Source organism: Ictalurus furcatus, chromosome 14, assembly GCF_023375685.1.
Source record: "Ictalurus furcatus strain D&B chromosome 14, Billie_1.0, whole genome shotgun sequence".
NCBI classification, from domain to species: Eukaryota; Metazoa; Chordata; class Actinopteri; order Siluriformes; family Ictaluridae; genus Ictalurus; species Ictalurus furcatus.
The window spans coordinates 19,786,129-19,801,983 of record NC_071268.1 but is presented as its reverse complement, the minus strand read 5'-3'; the positions used below and the strand labels follow the sequence as shown (position 1 = coordinate 19,801,983).

The window sequence follows — 15,855 nt, the reverse complement described above, 5'->3', positions numbered from 1 at the left end:
AGACAGCCTCCAAGTTCAAATTCAAATGGGTTTTTTATTATCATTCCTCTATATAGCGTATATACATTGGAACGAAATGAGGTGTGTTCTGGACAATGGTGCAACACAGAACAGTACGTAAGACCACATACATTTCAATACACAACAGTGTGAGATGAGTGCTAAACAATAAATACACAGAACAAAAACACAGGACAGTAAATACACAGGACAATAATACACAGAACATGGACTGTAAACTGTAAGCTATTGTGTAATATAGCAGCACAAGTATAGCAGCAATACAGGCAGCAAAAACGAGTTCCTTAATATAAATTGACTGATGCAGCGATGTAAAGTGCAGTGTGTAGTAGTACTTAGTCTTACTGGGTTAGTGCATGTGCAGTGGTACCGAGTCTTACTTGGTTAGTGCATGTGCAGTGGTACCGAGTCTTACTTGGTTAGTGCATGTGCAGTGGTACCAAGTCTTACTGGGTTAGTGCCTGTGCAGTGGTACCGATTCATACTGGGTTAGGTGTTTGGCTAGCCCAAGTGAGCGTTGGGACGCAGTAGGGTGTTGAGTAATCTGACTGCCTTAGGGAAGAAACTGTTGCGGAGTCTGCTGGTTGTGGCACGGATGTTCCTGTACCTTCTGCCAGATGGCAGGAGGGTGAACAGTCCATGAGAGGGGTGAGAGGAGTCGTCTGCAATACTGGTGGCTTTGTGGATGCAGCCGTTGTTGAATGAGGTGTCGATGGTCGGTAAAAAGACTCAGATGATCTTTTCAGCTGTTCTAACAATTCGCTGTAGGGTGTTGCAGCCGGAGGCTGTGCAGTTCCCGTACCACACAGTGACACAGCTGGTCAGGATGCTCCCTTTCCTCCCTCTGTAGAAGAAGGGGGAAGTTTGGCTCTCTTCAGCCTCCGCAAGAAGTGGAGGCACTGCTGGGCCTTCTTGACTAGGCAGGTGGTGTTGAGAGTCCAGGAGAGGTCCTCAGTTATGTGCACACCAAGAAATTTGGAGCTTTTGTCTCTCCCCACAGTTGTTCCATTGATATGCAGTGCCGAGTGGTCCACGTGGGTTCTACTGAAGTCGACAATCATCTCTTTAGTCTTATCAACATTAAGGGATAGATTGTTGTCTCTACACCATTTGGCAAGCTGGTTCAGCTCCTCTCTGTATGCTGATTCATAGTTGCTGATGAGGCCCACAATTGTAGTGTCATCAGCAAACTTGATGATATGATTAGAAATGAAATTTGCAGCACAGCCATGAGGCAGGAGGGTAAACAGCACTGGTCTGAGCACACAGCACTGGGAGGGTGTCGGTGTTCGGTATGCTGGCGCTAGAGGTGAAGTTGCCAATCCGGACGGATTGGAGTCTCCGGGTCAGAAAGTGCAGGATCCAGTTGCAGAGGGAGGTGTTTAAACCCAGCAGGTTCAGCTTTGTTGTCAGTTGTTATGGGAGGATTGTGTTGAATGCTGAACTGAAGTCTATGAACAGCATCCTTACGTAATTGTCCTTTTTGTCTAGATGGCTCAGAGACAGATGGATGGTAGCAGATATGGCATCCTCTGTTGAGCGGTTGGGAAAGTATGCATACTGAAATGGAGCCAGTGTGATGGGAAGACTGCTCTTTATGTGTTTCATGACTAGCCCCTCGAAGCACTTCATGATGATAGGTGTGAGTGCAACAGGCCGGTAGTCACTCAGGCAGGACACAGATGATTTCTTCGGCACAGGGATGATGCTGTCTTTAAGCACACGGGGGAAACCGCTTGGCTCAGTGATCTGTTGAAGATGTCTGCGAGGACATCTGTAAGCTTATCAGCACATTCCCTGAGCACCCGGCCAGGTATGTTGTCAGGACCACCATCTTTCCATGGGTTAACTCGGGACACAGTTTTCCTGATGTCTATTGCAGACAGATTAAGTACTTGGTCAGTGGGAGTTGGGATGGTCTTCCTCGCTGGCATGTTGTTCTGTGCTTCGAACCATGCGAAGAAATCATTCAGAGCATCTGGGAGCAAGACGTCATCACAGATAGGTGGTATAGCTTTGTAGTCTGTGATGGCCTGAATGCTTTGCCACATATGACTTGTGTACTTTATGTTTATGAAGTGACTGTGGTTTCTTTCTGCGTAGTTGCACTTTGCCTCTCTGATGGCCTGGGACAGATTGGTCCTTGCTGTGTGGAGGGCTGCCTTGTCATCAGAACTGAAGGCAGTATCTCGGGTTTGAACAGCAGTCATTCATGCAGCCATCCATGATTTCTGGTTTGCATGTGTGGTGATTGTCTTGCAGCAAGTTACATCATCTATGCACTTGCTGATGTAGCCAGTCACTGATGCTGTGTATTCCCCCTTGTATTCTGTGTTGTTGTGGTATGTAGCAGCCTCTCTGAACATATTCCAGACGGTGTGCTCAAAACAGTCCTAAAGTGCTTAGATAACTCCCTCAGACTCTCACCTGTTTCAGAACCGGTTTGGCATGTTTCAGGAGTGGTCTGTATGCTGGGATTAGCATAACAGAGATATGGTCCCAGCCGCCAAGGTGGGGGCGAGGTGCAGCCTTGTAAACATTGTGAATGTTGGTGTAAACATGATCTAAAGTGTTTGTACCACGGATTGCAAAATCAACATGCTGGTGGAATCTCCGGCAACGATGAAAAATCAGTCGGGTGTGCCGTCTGTAAGTTACTGATAGCTCCGTAGAGTTTACTTAGCGCTTCCGTAGCGTTAGCATCACGTGGAATGTACACCGCGACAATGAGCACAGTGATAAACTCTCTGTGCAGCTAATGTGGTCTGCATTTCTAAGTCATAAACTCCACCAGCGGCAATCCAGACCCATTCCCGATCCAGCCATGAGAATGATTTCAATTAGCTCTTATTTTGTCAAAAACATTCTTAAAGGCAATCTAGAAACCATATATAATATAAACTAAGTATGAAAAATTTTGCTAAACAGTGTTAATTTCCTCTATATATGGAGACTTTTGGGATACCCTGTATTATTGTTTGTCTAAAAAAAACAAAACCCTCTACATAACTCTGCGCCAAAGCATACCTTCTGATGTGATGTGCACACAGCCTATTAGTATTATAGTCTTAAGTTGCTGACAGTGGATTTGTCTGAGTGCTGAGTCTGAAACCTTGCAGTTCTGCAGGCCGAGGGTGCGAATTCCTGCATGCAGGAGCTGCAAACACATGCCATTATTAAGCTGGAAATAGTGAAAGAACATGTTTGAAGGTTTTCATTGATTCTGAATTTCTACCAGCAGTACATCTAAGTAAACAGACTTGTATAAACGTGAAGATGTTTCACCCCTTATCTAAAAGGGAACAGCAACAGAACTGGTGATATCCCATTGATAAGTAGCTGTGACAGGTTTTCAAATCTGTACATATTCAATATTCACCTAGACTTGCTGTTATTACTATTAGACAATTGTGAAAGATGTTAGAGATGGTGTGCATATAGGTGTGAAATATTTTTCTTATTTTCCATGATTATAATTCAATCATTTAAGATCAGTTCATTGTGATTTTTGCTTACTCATGGATTTTTGCTTAGTCATGGTCAGTCTTGGGAACATGTGGATCAAAACCATACCAGTACGTTTACATGGACAACAATATTGTCAAATCACATCCAAACTGTAACTCAGTTTCCCAGAAGGCACCGCGAACTACAAACATGACCACTGAGGACTACACTTCCCACACACACGCGCTCGCCTTCTCCAGAGTTCTAACCACACACACCTGCACCCAATCACACACACACACACACTCACAGCATAAAGGAGACTTTGGGAACATTCAGACGGCGCGGACTAAACGTTCAGTTGACTCGCTCTCTCCCGTTCTCAAAGTTTTTTCATCGTGTTTTGCCAAAGTGACTTTGACCATTGTTTCTGCTCTCGACCCCGATTATCTGCCTTTCCTAATTTTGTTTGTTTGCCTGATCACCTGACCCCGGCCTGTTTAACGCCCACGGACTTTGCCTTTCCCCTTTGGATTATTGACATTGATCTGCATACCTGCACTTGCTCCCGTCTCTGTCCACGTGACAAATATTCTAATATTAACCCGATTAAGACAATACTCTGATTAAGAAACTACCATGTAAACAGCCATTTCTGATGCCCTCAATCCTATTAAGGTCATACTCAAAGTAAACACAAATCGAATTAAGACATGTGGAGTATTCCTGTTTTAGTCGCATTATCAAAGTGCATTACAGACATGTACACACCTTAATCACACTATCAACGTCGTGTGGGAGTTTTCACCGCATTCTGCGACAGGACACGATCACACATGGCAGTGCTCAACCGTTTTACGGTAAATAAGAGAGCACGGCTGTGAAGGAAACCACATACTTACCTATTATATAGCAGGTGAAATACATGTATTTTGGCTAATATATAGTAGGTAAGTACGCGGTTTCGGACGCAGCCCACGGCTTCAAGCGGTCGTCCATTTGCACGTATAGCATGACAAATAATTAACTGCACTTGAAGCTTTCGTAAAATTAAAAATGAAACACCCAAAACTTTATACAATACCATAACAAAGACCAACTGTATGTTGATACGTGAAATTCTGGAGGGAACGTCGGACGGTGTGGCGTGGGGACGTAATAATGTGTGCCATTAATCGATCTGTGTTCTATTACATGTAAAACAGGAACATGAAAGGAATATCCTAAAAGCAACTCATATAAACACCTTAATCACAATATTGCCTTATGCAGAATAAGCTCAATAATTACATTATTGCTGTTCATGTAAACGTAGTGTGTCACCAGTTTTTTCTACACTACACTACATATAATACACTACATGCATTATAGTCATAAACAGAATTGCTAGTTAAATGGGCTACTAGTCAAACAGGTTTAATCTAAAGCTATATAAAGTAAAAACTATTTCCATACTGCAGTTTTGATATATTTGTCACATTGTAGTCCTAGTTGCAAAAGGTTTAAGAACCGCTGATAAAGGTAAGTGGGTTTGATGTTTGAATTGTTTTTTCCCCCCCTTGAGCTCTATTCTGACCCATGTTCATGAAGCTCATCCCCCAGGATCTACAGGAGACCACGGAGTACAGCGTCTGTAAAAAGACTAACAGGAAGTCCATCAAAACACAAACAAGCATTCCAAACTGGAAGCCAGCTTTCCAAAAAGGTTTTCTCAGTCATCTAACACACTTGAGCTGAGGCCACTGCTTAGTCCATTTTTTAAAAATCATGTTCTACATATTGTCCATGTTATTTATACAGGTAAAAAATGAAAACAAGAAAAAGACTACTGCTCCTTTAAGTAACCAGAAACTAAACACAGCTGGGGAAAATCTATCCAAAGGAATGAAGTACTCAATCAGCAGAAAAACATGTATAATACGGATATCACTGTTTTTACCTGACTTATGTTGGAATCAGTCAGAGTGCCTTTAGTAGTCATTATTCGTAGCAGTTTGTCCTTGACGCTGAATGGTAAAGTCCTAATGCACTCAATGTAGAGGTCTGCATACTGAGCCACACACACTGCGCTCCTGCAGCACAACACGTTGTGTGCGCACACACACACACACACACACACACACACATTTATACATAATGTTAATATAAGTTTTGTTAACTTATAAAAAAAGACACTACTGTCAGGTAAGATGGATGCAGTTACTTACAGATCTAATAAAGAGTCCATGAACAGGCTTGTTGACGGTCACAATTCAGCTCACACGATTATAACGAAGTATTGAGTACAAGAACTAAATGTCTAAGTATTAGTATGTTCCCTTAATATTTAAAGTAAACTGCAGCGCGCGCAGGTCAATTTTTTTTTATATCATTGTTGACATCGGCAGGCATCCAGACACACACAGGACTTCCGGTCATAACGAGAGACTATATTTCAAAATAAATGTTTACTGGAAACTTCAAAATAAAAGTAGCCTATACTGGGGCTTGGTAAACTGGGAGGGCGTGCATTATAGTATTTTAGTAGGTAGGACATTTGCCTCGCACCTCCTCGGGGTTGCGGCTTTGAATCTATGTTCTTCAAGTGCTTCAGGGGTTTCCTCTCCAGTCCAAAGACATGCGTTGTAGGCAAATTAGCACTTACGAAATTGAACGTAGTGTGTGAATGTTTGTGATGGTGCCATGCGATGGGTTGGCCCGTCCAGGTGTCTCCTGCCTTGTGCCCCAAATTCCCTGAGATAGGCTCCAGGCTCAACCACGACATTGTGTAGGATAGGGGTATGGAAAATAGATGAATGCATGGGTATTACTGATACAGTCACAGGTGTATGGTGTTGAACAGGGCTCAGAGAATTTTAGAACCAAAAAGGCATATGACTTAATGGAATTTCTGGATGTTTACTTTTTTTAAAAAAAAAAAATTAATATTGCAAATTGATAAATAAATACAGGCTGGATTTAAAAGCCATTGTAAACCCTGCTGACCTGCTACTAGCTGCCATGGTAATAAATAGCACACAATATAGAGGACGAAGCAATCAGTTAATGTTAGCTAGATAAAATAAAAAAATCTCTGGCTAAAGGAAAAGGGTTACCTTGTTGGAAAATGTGAGCTTCGCCCCAGTCTAAGGTTCTGAGGGATCTTGACCAGGTTTTCCTTAAGAGTTGGCTGTCCCTCTGGGTCTCAACACAAAACATCCGGAGTTCTGCCAGCGTGACTTTCTAGTTCTTAATTGGCTAATGGCGGTCATCACTGTTTGTTCATTTGGCTGGACAGCCAACTCTAAGAAGAGTCTGAGGCGTTTAATGATGATGGAAGCCACTGTGTTCTTCAGGACCTTCAAAGCTGAGGATATTTTCGGTACCCTTCTTCAGATAATCCTTCGCACAAAGCTAGCAACAACTCCATTGACCTCATAGTTTATTTTTTACTCTGACACTGCACTGGCACCGCAAAGCCTTATAATCAACAGAATTTATCATAGGCAAACTTTAAGTTGTAGAAACATCTCAAGGATGATCAGTGGAAATGGGATGCACCTAAGCACAATTTCTTCAACACTCATTTCATCTACGATTATTTTGTCAAGATTAAATATTGGGATGAAATATTGGATGAACAGTCAAACCCACTGCTGGTGTTACAACAAATTTAGATTTTATATTTAAACATATATATTAAAAAAGACATTTTATATACATCATGAAATAAAAACAAGAAATAAATGTAAACAGTGGTTTAAACAAGCATTAATGCCAACAAATACTATTTGATATTTTCAAGCAGCATTTTGGTCAATAGATATAATAGTGTCTCCGTTTCAAACAATTTTACATAAACCTTGGAGCGCGGTGTTTTAATGAGGTCACATTTCTCACTCTGTTGCATTACTATTAAAGTGATTATTTTTCTGTATAAACTGAAAGTCTTTAATTAATTAGATAACTACACAAACTATGTACAGAATTACAAAAATATTTTTTATTAAAGCATCATTGATGTCTTCTTTTTATAAAGTTTAAAAGAAAATTATGTAGGAATTTTCTGTTTTTTTTCTTCATATTTCTTCTTGAATTCTTGGAATGTGCTGGGCCCAGATGTGCTTGGTAGGGTAGGGGTATATTTGAGGCACTGCTTCTTCCTAGGGCTGTTACACCAAGTACCTAGAAGGATAAATAAAATGAACAGATCAACTATGATCTAGTGTTTAATAATAATAATAATAATAATAATAATAATAATAATAATAAACAACAGCAAAAGCAAAGGCAACAACCTGACATGTCCCATGTCCTTTTAATCTGCTTCACAGTTTTAACTTTTGAACCTAGTAAGAAAAACAAATTTAAGTGAGGAAAAAAAGATAAGTAGCCATAAAATCTAAGTCTCTCAGAAGGCATAAAGAATATTAAAATAAATAAATAAATAAATACAATACTTACCACTATCTGCACTTGCAGACTGATTGGCTTCCATGGAGGAACTAACATCTGACATGTTGAAAGACTCTGGCAGAACTCCAAAATTTAAGGCCAAACCAGTGTTTAATGTATTTTTACTTGTATTAATAGCATGAGCCAGATCAAAAGAGGACTTAATTTGTTTACTCCCATTATTTGCATAATTCCATCTCTTGTTGAGATTAAATGATAGCAAAACTTTATTTCGTTTCAGCTTCCTTATTTTATCCATTCTGGTAGAACTAATTTTTTTCCTGGATTTTTTCTTGGATTGAGCTATATCTATATTTTTCTGTTTGTCAGAGAATGTATTTTCATATTTTGCTTTAGTCCGATGTGTTTGTGCATCTTCTTCATGTGACAGCAAAGTAGTAATCAGATCAAACGCTGATGTTTTCATCACAGAGTTATCCGCAGTATCATTTTTTGATTCTGGTGTTTTTGCACTTTTCTGCTTCTTTGACCTTCTGTTATTAGACATCTTTGATGGCACATAGGCCTTCTTCCAGGAATTCCTATCTTGTTGTTTAGGAGTCTGGCGTTTAGTACCGTTAGGGTATTCATTCCAACCAGAACCTATTCTTACATTAACTGTTTCTGGGGGAAGATGCACTGTATCCGGTGACGTGAAGCCAGAAATATTTTTCTTTTGTCTCAGGTTAGAGGTGCCAAATAATGCAAGGTTTATTAGTGTATCTCCTGTCTTGAACTCTGACATTGTGATCTCTTTGTGGTGATCTCTGCAATGTTTTCTGCCTGTTATGGACTCATGTGAAGTACGTGCTACAAGTGGCGTTTCCATCAACTCTTCTGACATTGCATTTTCTATTTTAAGTACATCTTCATAGTTTGTGACGACATCCACAATCTCAATCTCATCCATGCTGGTATCATCATCATCATCATCATCATCATCATCATCAATGGGTGAGGTAACAGAATTTTTTCTAGTCATGCTTCTGTATCCAAGTCTATTTTTTGTCTGTCTGTTATCTCTCAGCCCACAAATATCAGTAACAGTGAGCTTACAAGCTTTGTTGAAAGGATGCTTGTGCCTATCTGCATTTACCTCCTTCACACTTTTGCCCAAGGTGTCAGCATGATGACTCAGCTCAGACATTTTCTCACACTCACAAAGTCCTCCATTGCTATAGCCCAAAATTTGGAACCATTTAGCGAGACAACAGTAGTTCTCCAATTGTGAACTGATTTGAATTGTATTGCTCCTTTCATCTGATTTAATTTCAGTGTCAATGTGGTTTATATCCTGGTCAAATAATTCCAGAGTGTCTTGACCCTTGCTGTCTGTTGAAATTTGTGTGTCTCCTTTTTGCATGTTGTCCACCACTCCATCTGGCTCAACAGCAAGCAATCTTCTAGGTTTCTCTGGTGGAAGGATGCTCATCTCAACAGAAATGGAGTCTGCAGAACCATTTTTGTCCAACACAGGAGTTATGTCTGTGGTGGGGAGTTTAAGCAAATTCCCTGGTTTTATACAGCAGTCACTCACATCTGATGATTGTGTACTTGAAGACAAGTACTCTTTTTCACACTTTGTTTTATTTTGTTTCTCTGATTGCTCTGTTTTCATTAGCACATTTTTCACAGACATACTATCTTGTCCTTCTGTATCTTTGACAGAACATGTATTTACAACATCCATATCCACTTGCTCTTTTCTTACCATTTTGTCACCTTCAGCACTTGAGTTCTTTTGATGCTCAGGTGATAACTGTCTGCTCAGTCTCTCTCCTCCACTTAGAGCTTTATTAAATGCCTTTATCTTCTCATTTGTATGCTCCTGTATGTTTTCAGTCTCTTTCATTGGCACTCCCTTGTCAGCAATTTTCGGTTTGAGATGCAAAGTCATTAAGGATGACAGACAATCATGTTCCATGTCTATATCGTTGAGTTTCTCATTGAGATTCAACCAGGATGATGTGTACACCATCTTGGGTGGTGCAATGCCATGTTCTAAAATGTGAACGCTTGATGCAACTTCATTCAGTCTCTCTCTCGAAACTCCCTGGAGTATTACAGAATTTTCTCTTCCACAGTGAAGTCTGACTTCTTTAATGATGTTGACATAAATGTTTGATTTCGCTACACTGCATAATTTCTTATAATCTCCATTCCAATACAACTTTAGAATCTCGCTGGAGAGGTCATTAAAAGGCATTTCTTTCTGCTGACTTATTTGCATCTGCTCCAAGTCAGCCACCAAAGTGTGCAATCTCTGAAGAGACCACTCATTTACAGGTAAGGTAGACAACTTATCCCTTCTAGTTTCTGTGCCCTCAGAATTTCTGCCCATCACCGTAGCATCATCTTCATTCAGAAATTTAGCACTAGTGTTATCGTCAGTGGGATACAGCTGTACTGCCTCCTTTCTCTCCATACTCACACTATTAAGAGGGACTGAGGACAATCTTTCACTCTCCACATGAAATTTATCATTCTCAGCAGGCCCATCATCCTTTATACAATGGGAAAGTCCAGTGGCTAATACTGATTTTGACACTACTTCATTTGTTTGCAATGTTTTATCATACAAAGGTTTCTCACCACTTTCATTAGTTGTTGACTGTAAAGTATGTGGAGTGTACAGTTGATCGTCAGTATTTGGTACAGATCTTGTTTCAAGGCCTCCCTCCTTCACTTTGGTCAGGTTCTTTGAAAATGTCACACCTGCCACCACCTGCTGAGTCAATGGTGTGACAACAGCAATAGCTTTCTGAGACACATACTTCTGCTGATAGATATCTTTAGGCATACGAGCATTTCCGTGACAACGTTTGAGTGTTTGAGCTTGTGCTAAATTAACACCAAAATGTCCAACATGTCCATCACTGAACAATCCCAGGCAGATGGAGTCATTAGGTAAATTATTAATAATCTTCACTTGCTGCTGCTGACTGTATTGATTATTCTTCCAGCTTCCACTGAGATTATTAGTATTCAGAACAATCATATGTGTCATAGATTGCTGTGTATTCGTAGTCGTTGAGGCAGAAGATGCATTTTGGTGCTTGAAAGATGAAGAAAACTGAATTTGGCCAGTGCTAATTTGCAGACTTGGTGGCGGTCGTTTCCAGTCACTTCCAAATGTCGTTGGTCCTTCAGAAGAAAGGATTTCCCTGTACTTTAAAATAGTTTCCAGAGGTATTGTTATGTTATTAGATGTTTGGCTTAGATGATTGGATGTACGATCTCCAGAGCCACCAAGCTTTTCCATTGTTTAGGAAGTATAAACTGGTTTGCATTCTTTTCTAATTCAAATTTGCACACCAAAAGGATGGGTTGATGCAAGCTGAAAGAGAGGACAAGAAGTTAATTTTTCTGTGTAAAAGACAAATTGATATACAAATAATGTATCCATAAACTCCTTCCATAAGTAAGTAAAATGTAGAAAACTTCACCGTATCACCTAATATACGGCTGTCTTTTTTAAATAACAGCACTAATATAAACCTGCGATTTGCTTTGCAGCACTCTCTACTGTCAGAGCTGTGATGTTATATAAAAGTAATTAACCCCATCTGACCAATCACAATCAAGAATTCAACAGCACTATGGGATGAGAGAGAGTAAAGGCATTAGACAAACCCAACTAGCAGAAACTACCATGTTAATGGTAACTTCATCTTCTACAACACATATCTGATGAGTTACATTTATGCATGGTATTTGATTGCATGGGGTTTTAATATGACCTGTCCTTATTTAGGATATGTAGATTTAGGATATATAGATGGGTATTCAACTGGCCACTGATTAGTTGATCACTGATAGCTAAGTTTCTGATGATTAAGCTTGCAATAATGAACACTTTTAGAAGTGTTCAATTTAGTTGGGATGTTTTCCTTGTTTATTTATGTTTGTTTTACGTTTCCTTCTTTAGTCGATTATGTTCATTTCAGTTTTACCCAAAACAATATGATCATAATGACTTTTATATAGTAAGTCTGTCACACGTAAATGTTATTCTGAGAATATGTACCTTGTTGTGTGAAAAAGCTCTACGAAGGCACTATTCTATCTTGTTTTTGTTTTGTTTTATTGTCCCTCAAGCTCTCCTCCTACGCTATGCCAGGAAATGGTTTTCCTGACAAGAGGTCATAATAACATGTGGCTTGTGTGTTTTTAAGACACATCAGACCAGCCACAATACATATTCTGAAGACATAGGGGTGTAACGATCTATTGATATTTATGATGTATTGATCAAATAACCAGCAATCCGATGTATCGGTGCAATGCGTAAATGTATCATTTTTAAAGATGGACCTTTTATTAGGACGCTCTAATTCCAGCCACATCCGAGACATGACGTCCGTCAAAGTTTAAGTTCGAGTTCATCAAGGTGATGGAAAAATTCTATACCGGATGAGGACCCAGATGGAGGGCGGGCATGACTGACCGGGAACCAGGATCCAGGGCTGACAACAAACACACCATCAGGTCATGTACCATTTAATTCACTACCTTTTGATACCTATAATTCTGAAGATGAACGGTTCAAATTAGAAGATTCAGAATTTAATTTGTGTCATTTGTTAGCTGTGTTAAACAGCTAACAAATGACTCCAAGACCATCACCACACGCTCCAACCAGAAGCCGTGGATGACTACGGAGGTGCGTGCACTCCGCCTTCAGGGCAGGTGACAAGGCGGCCCTAAGAACAGCGAGGGCCAAACTGTCCCAGGCCATCAGAGAGCCAAAGTGCACACGCCCAGAAAATTCACAGTCACTTCATGGATACCAGCAGCACACAGCGCATGTGGCAGGGCATGTGGCAGATTCAGGCCATCAGCAACTACAGGACAACATCACCCGCCTGTTATAGTGTTGCCTCCCTTCCAGATGTGCTAAACAACTTCTACGCTCAGTTTGAGGCCCAGAATGACGTGGCGGCGAGGAAGACCACCCCTCCTCCCAACGACCAGGTGCTGTGTCAAACCACGGCTGATTTGAGGAAAACTCTGCGCAGAGTCAACCCACGGAAGGCTGTTGGACCAGACAACATTCCTGGCAGACTGCTCAGAGGATGTGCAGACCATCTGGCAGATGTTCTCAGTGACATCTTCGACATCTCCCTGAGCAGCGCAGTTGTTCCAACGTGCTTCAAGGCTACCACCATTGTCCTCATGCCGAAGAAGTCTTCAGTGTCCTGCCTCAATGACTACCATCCCATTGCACACACATCCATCATCATGAAGTGCTTCAAGAAGTGCTCATCAAGACTCTGCTGCCCCCCCCCACTAGACCCGCTGCAGTTCGTGTATCGCACCAACCGCTCAACGGATGATGCCATCACCACCACCCTACATCTGGCCCTCACCCACCTGGACAAGAAGGACACCTATGTTCGAATGCTATTCATAGACTTCAGTTCAGCATTCAACACAATTATTCCTCAGCACCTGATTGGAAAGCTGAACCTACTGGGCCTGAACACCTCCATCTGCAACTGGATCCTGGACTTCCTGACTGGGAGACCTCATTCAGTTCGGATCGGGAACAGCATCTCCAACACCACCACACTGAGCACAGGGGCCCCTCAGGGCTGTGTGCCAAGTCCACTGCTGTTCACTCTGCTGACTCACGACTGTGCAGCAACGCATGGCTCCAATCACATCATCAAGTTCACCAATGACACAACCGTGGTGGGTCTCATCAGCAAGAACATCAAGTCAGCATACAGAGAGGAGGTGGAGCAGTTAACGCACTGGTGCAGAGCCAACAACCACAATGGTCGTGGACTTCAGGAGAGTACAGATCGACCACTCTCCGCTGAACATTGACAACCGTGGGGATCGTCAAGAGCACCAAATTCCTTGTTGTTCACCTGACAGAGAACCTCACCGGGTCCCTCAACACCAGCTCCATAACCAAGAAAACCCAGCAGCATCTCTACTTTCTGCAAAAGCTGAAGAAAGCCCATCTCCCACCCATCATGCTCACAACATTCTACAGAGGAACTATTGAGAGCATCTTGAGCAGCTGCATCACTGTCTGGTTTGGAAATTGCACCTCATCGGATAGTGAGGACAGCTGAGAACATTGGGGTCTCTCTTCCCTCCATCATAGAAATTTACACCACACGCTGCATCCGCAAAGCCACCAAAGCATATAAAAAATGGGTTTATGACTTCTGTTCTTTTACAAATGCATGGTGCCAAGTTCCGTTCAGTGGCGTATTTTTCCACAAAATTAGATCCGGTAGCTCTGGTCATGCCCCCATGTTTACAAGCTGTGGTGGCCTCAGCTTTAGCTGTAGAAGCTTCAGCCACATGTCCTTTTTATGGAATTAAAACTTTTAGATCCTCGTGCGGTCTCAGTCCTTTTGTTGCGACAAAAGAGCCAATTCTTATCATCTACTTTAAAAATATAGGAGCACCCACTGAAAATTAAGGAGCACCACAACTATATATATTTTAACATTTCTTTTATTTATAAACACCACCACTCGTGCTTAAAATGTGTGGATTCAGTGGCGAATGCAGTGTTACCCGCCCGAGAATTTCACTTTGTCCGATGTGAGTCACCTCAATATGACTTACAATCCTCCGCATCCTAAACTCTTACTCAAAGCTGATCGTCTCTGATATTTATTGGATGTGTGGGGGATCTTTGTTAAGACACAAACTCCCAGAGAAATGGTCTGGCTTGTGTACGCAGGTTATGTTAACCGAGCCTTAGTTAACTATGATTACACTGCAGAAACTCAATCTTCCCATGCAAGATCTTACTAACGCCGAAATGAAATATTTTATGTATGCTTATGTTATCTTGATAAAAGGAGGGAATGATGGAAAGTTTCTATCCTTGCAGTACTGCTGAAAACAAGATGTTTTTCTGAACTTCTGTAACCTAATGTTCTTACTGTCTTATTTCTGTACCCATGCACCCCTTGTATCTATTCTTGTTCTTCCACTTTCCACTTCCCCATGCGAGAGAGCTGTTCAATGGATATATGACCCACAAAAAAAAAACAGATACACAAAAACCATGGACACATTCAGACAGAAAACCCAACAGATAGCTCTGGCTGCCATAGGGGTCATAAAGCAATGAATCCTCACCCAGCAGACACTCAAGTAATGCCTTTTTGCAATTGCCTTATCTAAACCATCTTGCAACAGTAGGGTGAGTGTTAAGCCTAGTTCAAATTACATGATTTTAGTCGTCGAGCTCATTGACAAAAACCCTTTGATTGGAGGAAATCAGTAAGCAATTGGCGCTCGTCCAACGGCATTCGATCGTTATATGTGAACTATTCAACGACAAAGAGGCTCGCCGACAAATCACAGAGGCATTGCCGACACCAGACAGATATTTGGCATGCTAAATATCTGGAGCTGTTAAGTCACTCCACATCCTGTGGTGTGAAAAAGTGTCGTCACTGGTAGTGATTGCGGCGACGAACTACAGTCACTGAGAGAGCAAGGCATGGGGTGAGGTCACCGTAAGGAAGGGAAACCCGTGAAACCTATGGCAGAAGCATAAAGGGGAGAAGCTGCACAAACATTTTTTTTTACTCCCCTCCAACTCCCTCTGTAGCACACACAATCCCTGCTGCCCCGTGTGCTAATCCATTCTTTTACCCACGTTCTTTGCGTCTTTTCCTTTTTGTGGTTTCTTCAGCACAAATCATCGCGCAAACAACCTGCATGGCTTGTTTCATTCCTACATCCATCTTCAAATAAACAACTCCTGGTTCGCACTTGGTTTTTGTGTCATATATCCGTGTCACTTCTCCCATGTTTTTGTAGCAAAACGTAGTTTGGACACCAGATAGAGTCATCGGGTGACAGAATCGTTGTCAGACCGTGTAGTGTGTGACCCCTTTCGCCGAGCAATCACGCAGCGTGAACACCACAAGGACTTCAAGACTCCTGATTACAAGACAGCAAGTCGTGTAG

At 41.5% G+C, this 15,855-nt stretch overlaps 1 protein-coding gene across 3 annotated transcripts in view; it reads right to left on the bottom strand.

Moving 5' to 3' along the window:
- Window positions 1–15,855, bottom strand: part of amn1 (antagonist of mitotic exit network 1 homolog (S. cerevisiae)) — a 34,684-nt gene that overhangs the window by 4,311 nt on the left and 14,518 nt on the right. For 2 of the 3 annotated variants that reach the window (XM_053640891.1, XM_053640890.1), the window contains exons 2-4: window positions 7,912–11,239; window positions 7,746–7,796; window positions 6,383–7,632 (exon numbers count right to left, since the gene is read on the bottom strand). In XM_053640891.1, the coding sequence (XP_053496866.1) occupies window positions 7,499–7,632; window positions 7,746–7,796; window positions 7,912–11,164 (3,438 nt within the window). In that variant the 5' untranslated portion in view covers window positions 11,165–11,239 and the 3' untranslated portion in view covers window positions 6,383–7,498. Of the gene's footprint in view, window positions 1–3,048; window positions 3,179–5,407; window positions 5,541–5,675; window positions 7,633–7,745; window positions 7,797–7,911; window positions 11,240–15,855 lie in introns of those variants that run through there. The other variant, XM_053640892.1, reaches the window with a different exon arrangement.